Consider the following 19,290-nt stretch of genomic DNA (forward strand, 5'->3'; position numbering starts at 1 on the left):
ACTTTACCCCCAATCCCCCCATGTGCAAATATATAGCCCACATTTTATATATTTTCCACCTTTTCTGTAACTTATCTTTGTCTTATCTCTCGCTACGCTGAAAGAAACTAAAAAAAAAACGCTTCTATAATGCGTCAATGAATGAACAACTTGTGCGGTAGGGCGTATATCCTACAAGATATGTATCATGTAACATCCAATAGGTTTTCTAATGGGAAAAATAAGATAACATTAACAATGAAACACATAAGATATTCGAAACTCCCTCTTTTCCATTTTCTACTAAATCAATTGTCAGAATAAATCTCTAGTTCTACTGAACATCTGATCCAAACCGTACATTGTTTTAAACTTCCCAAGTGCATATACAAAATGCCTTTACTGTTAGACTGGTGCGGGCCCTCCCCAAAATCCCAAATTTCTGAGCACTTTTAATTAAAATTATCAAATAAAGTGTTTGTTTTATTGCTGAGTCCCTGAAAAAAATTCAAATTTTGGGAACAGTACCTATCATATATAGCCTAAGGATAATGCGAGCCGCGAATATCAGTTTAAAAATAAGTCACATAGTATCAATTGCGGTAATTTACCGTGCCGCAATTGATTTGCGAAAATTTATTGCATATCAATGATTCTCCACAGGCGATCAAACTTTAAATTGTTTTGTTCTGGCCCTTCGACTCGTGGAAGACACATTCTCTGAACTAAAGCAGCTAAAAAGACGATAATAAGAAACGAGTTGTTCAAAATCATCACTTCAAATTTTTTGAACTAATTCCAAAGAAGATGCTGAGATTTATTGAGTCTGACTAAACATGTGATCAGGCAAGGATTTACGCATATGCCCATTAGGCCCCAGCCCTAGGGGCGCACAAACTGTCAGACTGTCAAACTGATAAACTGTCAGATGTCTCCCAAGAATGGCAGCTGAGAGCTCGGTGTCACCTCTCTCTTGCATTACTTTTGGCTCATCACTCATCAGTTGCCTTCTATTCTGGGCTTCCACTATCCCCGAATTTTTGGGAATTTCCCCCATAAATATCTGTGTCTCCCCTAGGGGTGCCAACGATTTGGAAACTAGAGACGCCAATGATTTAAATCTGGTTCTGCATGTGAATAGTTTTGTATATTCATTCTTGTGTTTTAATACAGCATATTCTATTCCAAGGAAAGGGTCTAATTAGGGGGTAAAAGTGTTTCAGTATTTTAGTACTGTTTTTGATGTCACCCCCTTTCCACAACTATTATCATTTTCAATCTGTCCCATTTTTTATTAAGGAATATATACATATATACATAAAAAGGAACTTTATTTCAATGCTGATCCGAAAATTTATATATCATGAGGTGACCCCGGCACTGTCCACGAAACACAGAAATCAAATTTGAGCCCCCCCCCCCCCCTATAGTTTATCCAGCTGGAAAACATACCAGATAGTACTTGATAATGAACACTGAGTAAAAAGTGATCCGTGCCTATTGTAATCGAAACTGGAGGTTTAGAAACGATCTAAATTCCAGCAGAATTTTCTTTTAAGGTGAATCCAGATGTATATGTTTGTTAAGTGTAGTGCCCATCAAAAGTTGTTAGCATAAATACATTTGCAAAATTTCAGAAAAGAGTCGAAAATAATCGCCAAAGTTAGGCATAATCCAATCAAATAGTTTATGGCAACGAACTGTAAGTAAGGAGCGACGCGGCTTAATAGTAACCAAAACTGAAAAAAACAGAATCTCGATATCAATAGATATATCAAAACATTTGGCTTATTATGCGGATTCTAAATATATATAGTTAATTCAGTTTAATGTTACTTATTAAAGGCTACGAGCCCGAGTTAATTTGCCTGATTTTAGAAAAAGGAGGGAAACACCACCTAAGGGTCAAAGAATCTTAATGAAAATCATTATCAGATTCAGCGTATGGTATAAAAAACCCTGCTGTAGAGGTATTAAGCTCCTATCTCCAAAAATGCATAATTTTGTTTTTTTTTTTTCAGAAGAACGATCACGGATGTGTGATTATTTGTTTGTTTTTTTTTATCAAGTATGATCATATGGAACAAATGGTCCTAAGATATCGGGAGAGGGCTCAGCCGAACGCAAATTAAAAATTCTAGCGTGCTTTCTAAGTGCCCAAAAAGATTGGAGGGCAACTAGTCCCTCTCCCACGCCCTTTTTCTCCCCAAAACCGTCCTATCAAAATTTTGATGTAACTAATTTGTTCAGCATATTTGCATACATTTTTCGACTGAGGGAGGGATTTTTCAATGGAGAGGGAAGTTTCAAAGGGGAGGGGTGAACTTTTCAGGGGAAATTTTACGCTGGGAGAATTTTTCAGAATTCCCATACGAAATTCTTTTTATTCGTCTTAATTTATCTTTCCCAACTCAATTTTACGTATGTAAATGCTAGTCTAGGCTAAATTTTCACCTGGACTGCATTGTCTAGATGATCTTTCAGTGGGGGGGGGGGATTTTCCGAAACAGCGGAGTTTACTCTTTTCAGTAAAAGGTATATCTTTTGGGAAAGAAAAGCAGACCTTCTTATATATATTTCTAATCTAACTATTCATACGTTATAGTTTCAAAATCTCGCATGTAAGACAAAACACCGATACCACACCTACCTCTACTTCAAACAAACAATAGCCACGTAATTCTATGTGTATGATGAACGTCATAGCTATTGTAGAAAGCGACAACTTGGTTCTGCGGAGTCGATCAAATGCATCTTTGTGTAGCAATGAGTTTTTTTCTGTGTGTTTTTTTGTGTTGCAATGAGTTAATTCCTTAAAATAAAAGCTCGGAAATAAAAACTTCCACTCCTGGTTGTTTCCCAACTACTTGGCACTGTAGAGCGGTTGGCAAGATCAGTACTCCGGGACTCGAGAGTCTATAGTGCATATAAGAAGTAAATAACCTGTATCATATATAATTTAGTGCATATAAGAAGTAAATAACCTGTATAATATATAATTTAGTGTATATAAGAAGTAAATAACCTGTATAGTATATAATTTAGTGCATATAAGAAGTAAATAACCTGTATAATATATAATTTTTTCATAGCTTTTAGCATCAATGCAAAACCTTTAATATAATAAAGAAATTATTTCGCTTTTTTAAATTCAGACTACTGTACGCTGGCTTAAATATAAATATCAATATTTAGACTAATAATAGACTTACCAATAATATCACATCGAGCGGTCACAAAAACTCCAATCAAATACGTCCACGGTAACAAAAACTTCATAGCTAGACGATTACCATGGGCGAGCAAACCACCTGTAAAATAGGAGATAAAAGCCAAATCCACCAAGAACTCCTATGAACTAACATCGAAAAGTGAATACCTTATAGAGAATAACTTGAGCATGGCAAATGGGAGGACCTTATCTAGGAACCATTATTACAAAAAAAGGGACCACTCCTTGAATTAATGAGCAGAGGATTTCTAATGAAATCCCCCTAACTGGTGATAAAAGACAAATGTCTGTTTGATAAAATAATTTTGGTAGGCATTAAAGGCTTATGAAAACTTAATTTCTAAGGCAGGGGTGTTGAAGAGGACACCTTACTTGATTATTGAGGAATATAGTAGATATAAATGATAATCAAAAATTATAATCCTATTACTAATAATAATAAATCAAAATCAGATAAAACACTATCATTTGAAAAGACTCAATATAATTTGGCACCAGTGTTGCTAACGCTTTGAAATAGACTGTACCAGTTTTCCGATTAAAATTGTACTGCAAGAAAGTAATTGATACCACCGGAATAGCAAGTTAAACATTTGCCCTAACAATAAGAGAACTTTAATAAACTAAAACTTGGAACGGATATTTGAGTCAAAAAGGAGCGAGTAAAACCTAAATGTACCGGGAAATCTAATTGTATCAACAATTCCCTAATGTACTACACTGTGCCAGGACCTCTAAATTGTTCCAAAAACGGCAAAATTGTACCGCGTTGGCAACAGTGTTTGGCACACTAATCAGATGCAGCGCAGTAACACTACCCAAGTAAAGAGTCATAGGCTTGCAATGCATTATTCCTTCATTCATTCTTTTTTCTCGGCCACTTCGTGTGGAAGCGGTGTTTATATAAACTTTGAAGGGGGGCTCATTGCATTGGAAATTGAAAGTTCTAGAGTCTTTTTTATGTTGTACTGCTTTTGGCGCTATAAAAACTCAGTGCTTTATCTAATTTTGTAATCCAAATTCGTTTAGTTGATGATAAGAGACAAATGTATGTTTCATCAAATGATCTTGGCAGGCATTGAAAGCTTATGAAAACCTTAGGCACGAGCTGGGGGGGTCTTGGACAAAAAGCATTGCCAAGTTTAACTAAATGTGTTCGCTTATTTCAATTTAACATTTCAATATGGCAACACAGACAAAAACGCGGAACTGCCCCAAAAACTTCACAACTGAAAAAAAAGTTAGAAGTAGACCTTAGGAAGGTCCATAGGGAAGAAAATATTACTGTCTCGTGTCTTTGGTACTTTAACTATTACCTCTTAAACTTATGCAAAATAAAAATACCAAAGTTATAATTAGGTTTTTGAGCGAAATTTCCTCCATAGATACATGACTTGAACCTCTTGCTTTGCAACGTCGCCAGCGTAAAGGGAACGAGAGCTCAGCGCCTTAGTCGTCTCTAAAGCTTTATGTCCTGAGCGACGTTTGGAACTTCGTTCGGGTTGATGTTCTTGGTAGTGAGTCGACCGCAGATCACGTCCGCCCATCTTGTGCGTGGTCTACCTCTAGGGCGTTTCCAGTCGTTTGCAGTTGGATCAAAGTCGAATATGAGTCGGGCGGGTATTTAAGTGAGCAGGCGAAGTAAATGACCTTACCAACGTAGGCAGCAGGGCTCGAGCTCATCAGACAGGGATGCAAATTTAATCGAAATAAGGATTTCCAAGTTATGTACCCTGTTAAACCATTTAATGCGTTCGATTGTGCAGATGTATTTTGTCTGGACAACATCTACTTTCATTGTCTAAGTCATGGACCAAGTCTCTGATGAGTGCAGCATAACGCTAGCTACCAAGACTTTCGTGAGGCGACTGGGTTAGTGAAATATTGTTCTCAGAAGACGGTATTTGCCTTCACCGCCCTTGCATATATCTCTGCATCTAAATTTTTATTTTAGAAGACAATTGGACCAACATAGGTGGATGGCTTGACCATCTTAACATTCTTGCCATACACTTCTATAGATGTCAGAGGGATGGATGATGCTCTGACCACAGGCATTATTTTGGTTGTAGACCAGGTGATGTCCATAGACACCGCCATTACACCAGTGGCCAAATCGACTGATATATCCATGTCCACCATTACCCCAAACATATACAATCAAAATTTTGATACAGCCATTTTGTTCAATGTAGTTGAAAGGTTCGGAAATTATATATAAGAGGATGACTCCCCCCCCCCAGCGCTCAGGGCAAGGGTTGTAAGTTATGCCCTGGGGGCATTTAAGGTTTATATAGAAGGCGTTGTCACAGAAACTTCAAAGAGGGCTCATTTGATTGGAAATTGAGAGGAATAATGTCAATTTTAATAGTCGAAAGTGATTGGAGGGCAACTACCCCCCCCCCCTCCCACGCCCATCCTTTCCCCAAATACATACAATCAAAATTTTGATATAGCTATTTTGTTTAACGTAGTTGGAAGGTCCGAAAATTATGTCTTTTAGGATGGTACTCCCCCCCCCCCCCTTCAGGGCAAGGGTTGTAAGTTATGCCTTGGGGGCATATACGGTTTTTTATAGAACACATAGGAAAGTGAAGCGACTAGAGCCTTTTTTAACATTCAAAAGTGATTGGAGGGCAACTAATCCCCCTCTCACGCCTGCCCTTTCTCCAAACACATCCAATCATAAGTTCAAGATAGCCATTTTGTTCAACATAGTTAAAAGGTCTGAAAACTATTTCTTTGAGGATAACAAGCCCCCACAGCCCCTGGGGCCAAGGTTGTAAGTTGTGCCCTGGGGGCATATAAGGTTTTTATAGAAAGCATTGTCGTAAAAACTTCAAAAAGGGTTCATTTGGTTGGAAATTGAGAGGGCTATTGCCCTTTTTAATAGTTGAAGCGATTAAAGGGAGAATTATCCCCCCCCTACATCCACCATTTCATATCATCATTTCACGCCCATAACATTTTGATGTGGCCATTTCATTCAACGCAGTTGAAAGGTCGGGAAATAATGTCTTTGAGGATGACAACCCCCCTGCATAGCCCTCAGAACAAGGGTTGTAAGTTATGCTCTTGGGGCATATAAGGTTTTAATAAAAACTGTTGTTGTAGAAGCTTCAAAAAGTGCTCGGTCAATTGGAAATTGAGAGAGCCAGTGCCTTTTTTATTAGTCAAAAGTGATCAGAGGGCCAATGACCCCCCTCCCAAGCCCATCATTTCCCCAAACACTTCCGGTCAAAATTTTGAGATAGCCATTTTTTTTCAAGGTATTTGAAAATTATGTCTTTGAGGATAACAAATCCCCCAGCCCTCAGGGCAAGGGTTGTATGTTATGCCCTGGGGGCATATAAGGTTTTATAGAAAGCGTGATCATATAAATTTCGAGGGGGCTCATTGGATTGGTAATCAGACGCTCTAGTGTTCTTTTTAAGATTCAAAGTGATCGGAGGGCAGCTACTCCCCCACATACACACATGTCACATTGTCCCAAAATGCATCAAATAGAAATTTTGAGATAGCCATTTTATTCAGAATAGTCTTTATAACATATAACAAGGCTTTTGGAGTTGAAACAAACCCCAGAGATTAGGGGCAGGGGTTGTAAATTATGCCCAGGGGCTATGCAAGGTTTTTATGGAAGGGATGGTTGTTTAACTTTAGAAGAGGCTCTTAGAAGGGATTTGGTTGAAAATTGGAAGTTCTAGTTCCTTTTTAAGCATCAAAAGTGATGGAGGGTATTTAGCCCCCCCCCCCCTACAGCTCCTCCTGACACCAAACGAATCTGACTGAAATTATGAGATAGCTATTTTTTCAAAATAGTCCAAAGAGCATATAATAATGCCTCTAGGGATGACACAACCCCTAAATGTCCTGGGGATAGGTTGTAAGTTATTTTATGAGGGCATATAAGGTTTTTATGGAATGGGTGGTTGTATAAACGTCAGTTGGGCTTATTTGATTTATTTGATCTGAAATCGGATGTTATAGTGCCCTTTTTAGGAGTCAAAGGGATTTGAGAGCAAACAGCCCCCCCCCCCTCCACGCTCATCATTCGCCTTGACACCTCAAATCAAAATTCAGAGATAACAATTTTATTCATTGTAGTTTAAGGTTTTGAAAATTATGTCTGTGAGGAAGACACCCCCTCCCTACAGCTCTCAGGGTAAGGGTTACAAGCAACGCCCTTGGGGTATATAAGGTTCTTATAAAAAGTGTGGTCGTATATGCTTTGGAGGGGACTCATTGGATTAGTAATCATAATTTGCAGTGCCCTTTTTAAGAGTCAAAGTGATCAGAGTGCAGCTACCCCCCCCCCCATAAACACACACACACAAACACGCCATGTTTTTCTGGAATGTATCCAATAAATATTTTATTATATTAAATATTTTTTTTACCTATTTTCGGGAAAAAACACCTTTCTTTGGCATTTCAGAAAAATAGAGATGGGTTTTTGGACCACTCCTATTTTACTACAACATGATGCAATGTGAGGGTAGTAACAAGAGCCCCACCTCCTTGGTGAAATTTCCACCAATTATTTGTCAAAATCAATTAAAAATGTTGTCTGTGTTTTGACTAGCAATTGAAAAGAAAAAATCATTTTTAATATTTGTGATTTAAAGAATCAATATTAAGCAATAAAATTTACATTTTTAGAATCAGAAGAAAATCAGCTTTCTTTTAAAATGTGAATAAACAGAAACATTAAAAGGATATATATATATCATAGGCAGCACGCTAGTGATGCCTAAGTAAAGAACAACATGGGCACAATGTGTTTTTTTTTTGTTTTGTTTTGTCTCCATACCCGGGCACTTTGTATTGAAGGAGTTGTCATAGAAACTTCGAAAAGGGCTCATTCGATTGGAAATTGGAGTGGCTAGTGCTGTTTTTAATAGTCAAAAGTGATCAGTGGCAACTAGCATCAAAATTTGCACTTTACTGAAAAATACAAATGAATGTGCATTGTCAGTTTAATATACATATACTGATATTTAGTAATCAAAATGTTAAAATTATTTAGTTTATTAAAGTTATAAAAGTAAAAACATTTATATTTTTTTCAGTAAAGTGCAAATTTTGTTCTGGCCTTGGGAAGGCATAGGGGTTTTGCACCCAACTTATGTTAATTTCTGCTTGTTTTAAGTTTGACTTGGTTACTTAGTAATTTCTGTTTGTTTTTGGTTTCATTTATTTATCAATGCTGATTTGTGGTAGTTTTGAGCTTGGTAGATTATCTGATTTTATTTTTGCTCATTTTTTGTTTAATGGAGTTCTTTGCTTTTCGTTGAAAAACTTATTTTGTGGAAATTTTTTTTTTAATTAACATCAAAATAGGATAATTGGTATTTCCAAAGACGTCCTTGTAGGTAAGTCAATAAACTATTAATTTCAAGTGTTTGATCCTAAATAATTTTAATAATAACCATATTGATGCATAGCTTAGATTTTTAGCATTCATTGACAAATACAATTCTTCTCAACTCCTCTTTTGTGAACAAGCTGTGAGGGTTTTAGTTTTACATAATTTTGCTCAATTGGATACTGTTTTTTTTACCCTACCTTCCTCTACTACTTCTCTCTCTAGAGGCAGTGATTTTTGATGACCTTTAAAAATCCTTGGCAATACCTTCCTAGAGTATATTTTTGGCTCTGGATTCATTTACTGGAAGTTTAATTTTCCTAATATAGAGAAAGTGGTAAAATCCTAGTTTAGTTACTTTTTGCTATCTTGATATGGGGTTAAGCAAGGAAAATGAAACTTTCAGTAATGACTCCAGAACCAAAAACATACTCTGGGAAGGTATTGCAAAGCTTCTATGTTAATCTTCTTCTGAGTTCTAAGTCTTAGAAATTTGAATGCTTGACAGGTCTATAGGCTACCTACTGAAATTTTGACAAAACAATATTTTACCTTAATTTGAAGTTATCAGTTTCTTTTTCTCTGGTTTTAGTTCTTAAAATACAATTCTTGTTATTTGAGTAGGATTTCAAGGTGTATCCATTTTTTCTAAACTTAGGAAATGTATTTAATTTTTGAAACCTTATAAATTGAGATTAAGCAAAGTTGTGAAGCTGAAAACATTTTTTTGTACTTAATTCAACCAGAAGATCTATTTTGCAAGGTTTCACTTTTATAACAAATAAAATTTGGTAAAATTCTACTTTAGCTACTTTTGGCTATCCTGGAAAGAGGGTAGGTTAGGGAAATGAAACTTTTGGGGATGGGTCTACAGGTTAAAGTATGTCCTGGGAAGGTATTTTGAAGTACCTACCTCCACTCCTTCTTCCTCTAGAGGGTTCTAAAATTTGGCTACATGACAGGTCTATATCTATTGAAATTGACAAAACAACATTTTACCTTAATTTTCAGTTAGCCTATCAGTTTCTTTTTCTTTGGCTTTAGTGCTGAAAATGCAATTCATGTTATTTGAGTAGAATTTTAGGCCATATCAATGTTGTTTTTTTTAATTTAGGAAATGTATTGTCATATCTTTAAAACCTAATAAATTGAGATTGAGCAAAGTTGTGAAGCTGAGAACAATTTTGTTGTACTTCATTTAAGCAGAAGAATTATTTTGCAAGGTTTTACTTTTATAACACCCAGATTTTTAAAGATCATCAAAGGTCCTGCCCCCCCTTCCCCCAACTGCAACACATGTGGAGAGTATTAAGACATACATCACATCATCTTCAACTGTAGAAAATATGAAAAGGAGTAGGAAATACTAAGGAATTGCTGTGAGAAGGCATATAAGGAATTCACAATGCACTCTGTTCTGGGACATCACATGTCTCCTTCTTGGGCTAGAAGACTAAGCAGAAACCTTTTAGGTAGATTTGTTAAGAGTACTGGTTTGGTTCATTCCCTTTAAGATATAATTTTTTTTTTACCCCTATATTAGTTAATTTTTGAGTCATCACACTTAGTATATTTTTTCTTTTTTTTTATCTATGTTTGATCAGCTTTTTTATATTCAGCATATGTGAAAGGAATGATGTATATTTGCATTATTTATTTTAATTGTGTTGTAAATGTATTTTAACTGTTTTATGACAAAGCACAGCTGAATTACTCTGATTCCCATTTTTCAACACAGGCATTTGCTGCAGGTAACCCCCAACCAATAGCACAATAAGTGATACCTGATCTGGTTCAATGAATATTGACTGAAGCAACACACAAGCAAGCTAGTGATTACAGAAGGCACAGAATAATTGAGTGATACAAACACATTTGACTGATTGGTCAAATGCATCAAACCCTAAACAACAACAAGACCATGGCCCTCTAGCAGGAGAAGTAGTGGAGGTAGGTACTTCAAAATACCTTCCCAAGACATGCTTTAGTCTATAGACCCATCCCTTAAAGTTCATATTCTTATCCTAACCCCTTTCCAAGACAGCAAGAAGTAGCTAAACTAGAATTATACTAAGAAAAGTAGCTAAACTAGAATTTTACCAAAATTGGGATTGAGTAAAGTTGTGAAGCAGAAAATACTGTTCTTGAACTTCTTTTAAGCAGCAGATTTATTTTGCAAGGTTTTACTTATAACACATGGATTTTTAAAGGTAATCCAAGGTTATACCCTCTAGAGCAGGAAGAAGTGGAGGTAGGTACTTCAAGAAACCTTCCCATGACATACTTTAGTCTTTAGATCCCTCCTGAAAGTTATATTTTCTGGACCAACTTATTTTCCAAGATAGTGAAAATTAGCTGGTCTTTACCAAAATTAGTTTGGGTAAATATCTACCAAATCATATTATTGACCTATGCATAAAGTGAATATACCACTTGATGCCTTTTTTTATGCTGATTATGAATATAATAATCATTTCTTTTGGAAATGTTTTTCAGCCCCCCCCCCCCTATATCTGCCATTTCTGGGTTTATATTTCTACATTAGGGGGGGGAGGGGGGCAAATTTTGTTTCGGATGTAAATGGGAGGTAAGTTTGAACTTTACCCCCACCCCCCTAATGTAGAAATATATATCCTGAATTGGCATAGGCCTATATAGGGGGGCTAAAATTCATCTTTGATAGAAATGATTATTATATTTGTAATCAGCATAAAAAAAAGGTGGTAAAGTTCTACAAAATCATATTATTGATTTAGGACTAAAGTGAATACACCATTCGATGCCTTTTTTTATGTTGATTACAAATATAATAATTATTTCTATCAGAAATGAATTTCAGCCCCCCCCCCTATATATGCCAATTCAGGGTTAGGTTAGGGGTAAAGTTCTATGAAATCATATTATTGAGCTAGGAATAAAGTGAATACATTATTTGATGCCTTTTTTTATGCTGATTACGAATATAATAATCATTTCTATTGGAAATGAATTTTGGTCAATATCTACGAAATCATATTATTGAGTTAGGAATAAAGTGAATACACCACTCAATGCCTTTTTTTATGCTGATTACGAATATAATAAGCATTTCTATCAGAAATGAATTTCAGCCCCCCCTCCCCTATATAGGCTATACCTAACCCAACCTAACCTAACCCTGAATTGGCCTAGCTATATAGGGGGGGGGGGGCTGAAATTCATTTCAGATAGAAATGCTTATTATATTCGTAATCAGCTTAAAAAAAGGCATTGAATTGTGTATTCACTTTTGTCCTAACTCAATAATATGTTTTGGTATATATTGACCTGAATTTCAGCCCCCCCCCTTATATATGCCAATTCAGGGTTAGGTTAGGGGTAAGTTCTATGAAATCATAATGTTGAGTTAGGAATAAAGTGAATGCACCATTTGATGCCTTTTTTTATGCTGATTACAAATATAATAGCCTAATCATTTCTATCAGAAATGAATTACAGCCCCCCTCCCCGAGCGCGGCCAAGTCCGGGTTAGGTTGGGTTAGGTCTATATAGGGGGGGGGGAGGGGCTGAAATTCATTTCCGATAGAAATGATTATTATATTTGTAATCAGCATAAAAAAAGGCATCAAATGTTGTATTCACTTTATTTCTAACTCAATAGCCTAGGCTAATATGATTTTGTAGAACTTTACCAAAAAGGCATCGAGTGGTATATTCACTTTATGTGTAAGTCAATAATATGATTTGGTAAATATTTACCTTAGTTTGTACAATTATGTTCAATACAAATTAGCACATTGATGAATGACTAGGCTAATATTATTAGGGTATGTCTAGTTATGTTGTGGTCAGAAAATATCACGGGAACTGATAAAAACAGTCTTTTATGCTAAAACCCTTTTTAACTCAGTTTTTTCCCTTTAACTGCTCAATCAAACTGAAATACTACTAAGCCTAGGCAACTTACCCAATTTAAAAGCAATTTTTTATTCTAATACTTCTTCAACTCCTTTACGACAGGGTTGCCCACTAGACGTAAATAAAATATCAACATTTTTCACCAAGAAAATTACCAGATTTTCACCAAGAAAATCACCAGTATTTCACAAAAAAAAACACCTAAAAAATCACCAGAAAGCGGTGGTCAATAATGATAAGCTTTAAGCCAAAAAGACGCGCTGGGCACTCTGAGCTAAGACATTAGTTTTTTTACAGGCTGTCAACTGCTCAAGAAGGAAGAGAATTTATACGTAAAACCGGAATTCCAGGCTAAGACTGAAATTGTTACTGAAAATCCTGTTACTGGACATGAAAAGCCTTTTTATTTATTTAACAACTATTATACTTTTCTTTGTCTTTATTTTGCAAAATCTTTTCTTTTTGTTTTTTCTAGGCTTCCATTGAAAAGAATAACCCCAATAATCCTCTTTTGTCCTCAAATCATTTGCTTATGAGCAAATGATTCATTTGCTCATTTGCTGAAATTCATTTGCTTATGAGCGTTTTTAATCCCCCTGCCATAGTTGGTATCCTTTGTGGTAATCTGTAGCTCTGAAATAGACGCACCAAATGGTGTCAATTTCTTATATATTCATTTTACCTCCGGAAAATTGTCGTGGGTCAAGTCTAAGCTGAAATATCAGATAAGCGGTGATAAATCTTATTTCTCTGGTTCCTTAGACGAGAGCCCCTTGATACTGAGCCCCTTGGTTTCTTGAGACTGTTAAGTCCCTTGGAAAAGACCTAACCTAGGCTGCTGAATCTATGTTCATGTGGGACTATGCTTTCTTTACCTGAGAATTTTTTGTCTTTTCTAAGCCTCAATCCGTTTTCATCGCACATATATGTATTAATAAATTAAAATTTGTAACTATGGGGAAGCTGATTACCAAGCTAAAAGGATAAACAGAGACCAAAATAACGCCACTCTTTAGAAATAACGAATAAAAACAAGACATAAAATATGAAAGTTACCCCAGTAAGACAGCAAAACCAATCGTGCATCGAATGTCAAACAATTTGGTAAAAAATCACCAAATTAAATGAAAATCACCAGATTAAAAAAGATAATCACCAGAAATAACCAGATTCAAGAAAATCACCAGAAGGATGAAAAATCACCAGATCTGGTAATAAATCACCAGCGGTGGCAACCCTGCTTTACTACTCATTACATGTGCCGTGCATAGGTGCCATGAAAGACTTTAAAGCTGGAATGTGACATTAAGCAGAAAACACTACTACTACTGCTAACAACTCACTGCAGCACTAAGACTCCTGATACGATCATAGCTGCGCATACTACTCGTCCAGGTATATATTAAGCAGGTCATATTATTGACCTAAAAATAAAGTGAACATACCACTAGATGCCAATTTTGTGCTCTTTTTGAATATTATAATCGCTTTTCTCGCAAAGTAAATTTTAAGATCTCTTAGGACCCTTAGAAATAGTAATTTCGTTCTTTATTGTTTAGATATAGAAATGAATTATAACTTTTGTTTTAAACTTACTATTTCATTATAAATCTATTTTGTAAAAGTTGTATAGGATTTATCAAGATTAAATTAAATAAAAAATTCAAAACAAATCCATCATATTTTTTATTTTTATTCTGTTACGCTGCTTGAAAACTGCTGCTTCACATAAATGTCCAAAAATATCAAAGCTTACAGGAAAAAAAAAATGGCAGATGGAAAAATGAAAAATTCTTTTGAAATTTTTATCCAACTTGATTGTGACAAATCAATGCTTGTAGATTCTACTTTATTTAAAATTTCTTCTTTTAACCCTCACAAGGAGTCCCAGTATCCTTTAAACCCTTGCTTCTTCACGAATTGTTCACATCTAAGTCGCAGCTTCTCCAAGAAATGAGTGTTAAATTCAAATAAAGAATTGAATTTCAAATCTAATGATATTTTATTTCTTAACTGTCTCATTGTGGTCTTATATTCCAAGTTTACCATTTACTTCACCATTTTACATCACAATTAATAGGAACGAGTGCTTTACTAGGATATCAAATTATGTGTAGTACTCTTCAACTTATAATTTTAAAATAGTGCCTCTTTTCATAGCATGAATTACCCAATTTCACAAGTAATAATATGATACGATATACATTTATAACCTGCCAAAACTGCAAAAAATATAATAGGCAGAAAAGAATAACTACTACTACTACTACTACTAACAACTCATCACAGCACCAAGCCGCCAGAAGCCAACAAAGATCCGCATACTCCTCCTCTATCCCAATCTATTTAAAGCCTGCCTCTTTACACCCTCCCAGGAAGTTCCTATTTCCCAGAAATCTTTCTTTATGATATCCTTCAATCCCCACCGTGGTCGACCTCTTTTTCCGTTTAACCCTTGAAGGTTGGACAAAAAGGACAATCTTCAGCAATCTGTAATCTATCATCTGCAGAAAATGACCAAGCCATCTAAAAGTATAAGAAAATAATAAATAAAGTAAAGAAGACAATGTGCAAAATACAATACAACACGAATATACTGGGTTTGAAGATACTGGGTCTGACTAAAGCGGATGTTTTCAACATTCCTGGCTAAGGAGCTATTTCTGCCAGTCTATTATTGTGATTTTAGCAGTAGCTGTAACCTAGTCTAACGTTGCTGTAAGCGGAATTAGCGCAAGTAAAGAACACAAATTCAGAGACAAACGCGATTGAATATTTGCACCTTGTAAAAAAGAAATAGTTGGAAAAAAAAACTCCCAAAAAATTACATGTTGATTAGTAAGCCATTATAAAGGAATAGTGAGAATTTCCAAGAAAAATATCACAGTCTCGGCACAATAAATTGCCAAAATACTGTTACGTCAATGGGGTTTTAACGGTTGGTCAACTTGTCAGATACGTCAAAACCGGTTCAAGCGTGTTAAACACCAGACATTTTTATTACAGTAAAACTGACCTGTAAGGTGTGACTACAAATTGAGTAAATCTTTTAAAGAAATTCAGATATAATATAGTAACAAATGGATACAAAAGGATGTTAAGAAACGGACACAAATAAATGTCATAATTATGTATTTCGTTTTTCCCCCACCTTGATGTGTTACAGCTTTCTCTTCGAGACAGCTTTCTACTCTAGTGTTCGTGGAAGTGGACGGTTTATTTGAAACATATTCGGCAGTTTCACCACCCCTCCTTGAAACTAGCCCTTGAAAGTTCTTTTTGAAGAATTCTCGGTAGTAATTTACATCGACAAACAGTATTAATCGCATAAGAGGCTTTATATCTTTTCTTGTCTTCTGGCAAGTTCATGACCCAAATGAAAGGCTTTGGAGCCTCGAGATCCTGTACTACCCATATCTTCGAGATGCCTTTCCCCTTCACTTCCTGAAAGGTTGTCTCTGGTGTAATCTGGACAACTTTATAATGATCATCTGCAAAACAATCTTTGGACTATTCTCTTTTACAGAAATTCTGACAGAATTCGAGCCATTTGACCTTTTAGAAAGGCACTATTGAATATGTTTTATAGGTTTTCGAGCACGCCTGGAAACTCAGGAAATGTGATGGATGCAACTGAATCATCGCGAATGGATCTTGACGATTTACTTTGACCTATTTTTTTTCACTGGGTCTAAAGGCAAGTAAACTTCCAGATTCTTAAGCGCCCTCTCAATAATATTGTGCATTGCATCTACTTCTTGAATACGAGAGTGTCCTGGCTCAAGATGTTTCCTAATAGTGCTATCAATTTGTAGATTTTTGAACAAGATATTATGCATATTGTGCCTCATGAGGGAGTTTTAATTTTGTAGAACGCATGAACCTGACCATGCTATTAACTTCCAAATATCAGGAAATGTCTGAAACATTTTATCGACAATAGCTGCCAAAGCTATTGCATTGTTTTGTTTACTTTATCAAAATCTTTTCTTCTAAAAGGTAGAGGCGAATGCGCAGATAAGTCAAAAAGTCCTCTGTTAAAAACGAATATCTCATACGTCATTTACACTACATCAAATCACGATTGATAAATAAATTATTTACAATAAATAACCGAGCCAAACTCAAAACGAGCAAAAATTAACATGAATAGGGCTTATAACCCCCATATTTTCTCAAGACCAGAGGGTAATTTGCACTTTGCTGAAAACAAAATATATTTTAAATGTTTTCACTATTTGGGCTTCAGTAGCTAAGAAATTATGAAAACTTTTAGAAATAAATATCAGTGTGTTTATCTTAAACTGACAATCCAAGGTTGTTTGTTTTTTGGTCTTGGGCGATAAGTTATGGGGTCTTGAATAGGTATGGGAGGTGTCAGCCCAACTCATATTAATATTTGATGGTTTTCAGTTTGACTCGGTTACTTATTGTAATTTGTGTTCATTTTGTGTTTCATTCGTTTAATGATGGTAATTTGTGGTAGTATTACGCTTAGAAAATTATTTGACTTTATTTCTGCTCATATTTGGTTTAATGGAGCTCTTTACTTTTCTTTGAAAAACTTGTTTTGTGGAAAACTTTTTTAAACTAATTTCTGTTCGTTTTTACTTAAATTATTTTTTGTATCTTTAACCCTCTCATGCGCAAATTGCAAAATATTTCGAAATCACATTTTGAAGACACTTTTTCCAGACCAAAAAATAGCGAATATTTCAGATATTTATTCAGAAAAGACATAAAAATGAAAAACTGTCAGTTTTGAGTGTCCTCATATGTGGATGTTGCCCATTATGGAAACATGTGAAAACATTCAAAGCATTCAGGACAAACAGGAGTTTGGCACTTTTTACATTCAAAACGTGTTTTATATTTACAGGTCTGTTTGTGGCACCTCGATGTGTTTTTATTTTGGGATTTTGACGGCCAATACCCTGTCATTCCATCCAACCTGACTTCTTTTAAGACTGACTGACTGGGTCACAATCCGCTTTGGAAGAGGCAGACGACCTAGACGCCCAGGACTTGTGCGCATCCTAGCCATGCCCTTGTTCAGAAGCAACATTGCAACCGATGCTTTGAATTGAATAATGCAATGAATAATCCAGGAATTAACAATAGTAACATCAATATAATGATGAAATAGTCGTATATACCACCGCTTGTCCCTAAAATCATTCTTATAGTGTGGTGCGAGAGAGCCCAAGAGATTAACACCTCCCATGCATTTACTGTATTCTTTGACAGAGAATGGTCTTTCAATGCCTACTTTCTTCTTCTCCAAGCTACTCCATCTCTCTACAACTTCAACTGGATGGTATTCAGTGTATGAGTATTATAGGGCAACAAGGTTGTGATCTTTCCACTGTAACACAGTGATGCCTTCCGCTGACGTTGCATATGAGGCAGATTCTCTGTCTTTCTTTTTCAATTCTTCCTCTCCGACTAGTGTGTCCGCAGTGTCGTCAAGTCTGTTCGCATTTAGTGTACCAACGCTGTAAGTATTTTCTTTTGCTAATGTTTCTACGAGAGGGATTTGAGTGAAGAAGTTGTCAAAATACACCTTCGCATTCTTCTTTTCAAGACCACAACAAAGGCGAATAACAAAATCACAACCTAAGCCATGTTTGGAGGTCTGAGTGCAACTGCTGCTTCCCTGGTAAGGTCTAAAGTTGTAAAAATATCCCAACACACCAGAATGCACCCAAATCTTAAAGCACCATTTCATCAGTTTTGAAGTCATATATTATTTTAGGCTACTCCAGCCTTTGAAAGATACCATCAGTTCATCAACCGAATAATATTCTTCATCAGAAAATGCGGCAGTGGCGGACCCGGGGGAGAGGGGGTGCGCACCCCCTAACCTCGTCTAAAGTAGTGTTATTTACTCAATTAACGTAAGTTTGTGTTAGTTTATCGGATCAATCTATTTTGCCCCCCTTCCAAAAGGCCGGGATCCAACCCTGCAATGCGGCATCGTATGCACTGAGAAGAATCTCGAAGAAAGGCCTTATTTTACAATATTTGTCTCCATTGCTTTGTTCCTGTAAATAGCGACGAAGACCACACTGCCTTTCCATCATAAACAATAAGTAGAACAACAGGGAAATTTTTATACCAGACAGTAGAACGCAAATTATAATGAATATTTCGACCCTATAACCAAGGACAGTCTTCAGAAAAACGAACAAAAACATCCAACATAAAAGAATCTCAATTTGAAACTTACTCATTAAAACTGAAAAAAGTTATTTAAAACTTTCAAATCAGCCCTAATATCATTACTTCAACAAAGTTTAACCAGGGTTAGTAGACCAAGCGAAGTGGAAAAAGAACAATTCATTCAAATGGAATAAAAAATACTTACAGTCAAGCTCCAGGACTTTTTTTTTGGGGGGGGGGCGGGTGCAAAACATGTTGATCCGATAAACTTGCGTTAGGAGCAAATTTAAATAACACAAGCTTGCGCTTATTAAGTAAATTACACTACTTTAGACGACGTTAGGGGGCAAGCGCCCCCCTCCCCCCTGGGTCCGCAACTGCCGCATTGTCTGATGAAGAATATAATTCGGGTGATGAACTGATGGTACCTTTCAAAGGCAGGAGTAGCCTAAAACAATATATGACTTCAAAACTGATGAAATGGGGCTTTAAGATTTGGGTGCGTCCTGGTGTATTGGGATATTTTTACAACTTCAGACCTTACCAAGGAAGCAGTAGTTGCCCTCACACTTCCAAACATGGCTTAGATGGTAATGTTGTTATTCGCCTTTGTCGTGGTCTTGAAAAGAAGAATGCGTAGGTGTATTTCGAC

At 36.0% G+C, this 19,290-nt stretch overlaps 1 protein-coding gene across 2 annotated transcripts in view; it reads right to left on the minus strand.

The window, feature by feature from the left end:
* The window catches only part of Cals (calsyntenin 1), a 292,310-nt gene extending 279,761 nt beyond the window's left edge, over positions 1-12,549 (minus strand). The window contains exons 1-2 of one of the 2 annotated variants that reach the window (XM_089108431.1): positions 12,526-12,549; positions 3,192-3,290 (exon numbers count right to left, since the gene is read on the minus strand). In XM_089108431.1, the coding sequence (XP_088964557.1) occupies positions 3,192-3,258 (67 nt within the window). In that variant the 5' untranslated portion in view covers positions 3,259-3,290; positions 12,526-12,549. Of the gene's footprint in view, positions 1-3,191; positions 3,291-12,317; positions 12,455-12,525 lie in introns of those variants that run through there. The other variant, XM_089108432.1, reaches the window with a different exon arrangement.
* Positions 12,550-19,290: the final 6,741 nt, after the last annotated feature.

This window comes from Artemia sp. Qi Xiang Cuo, chromosome 3 (genome assembly GCF_049724085.1).
Source record: "Artemia sp. Qi Xiang Cuo chromosome 3, ASM4972408v1, whole genome shotgun sequence".
Lineage (NCBI taxonomy): Eukaryota > Metazoa > Arthropoda > Branchiopoda > Anostraca > Artemiidae > Artemia > Artemia sp. Qi Xiang Cuo.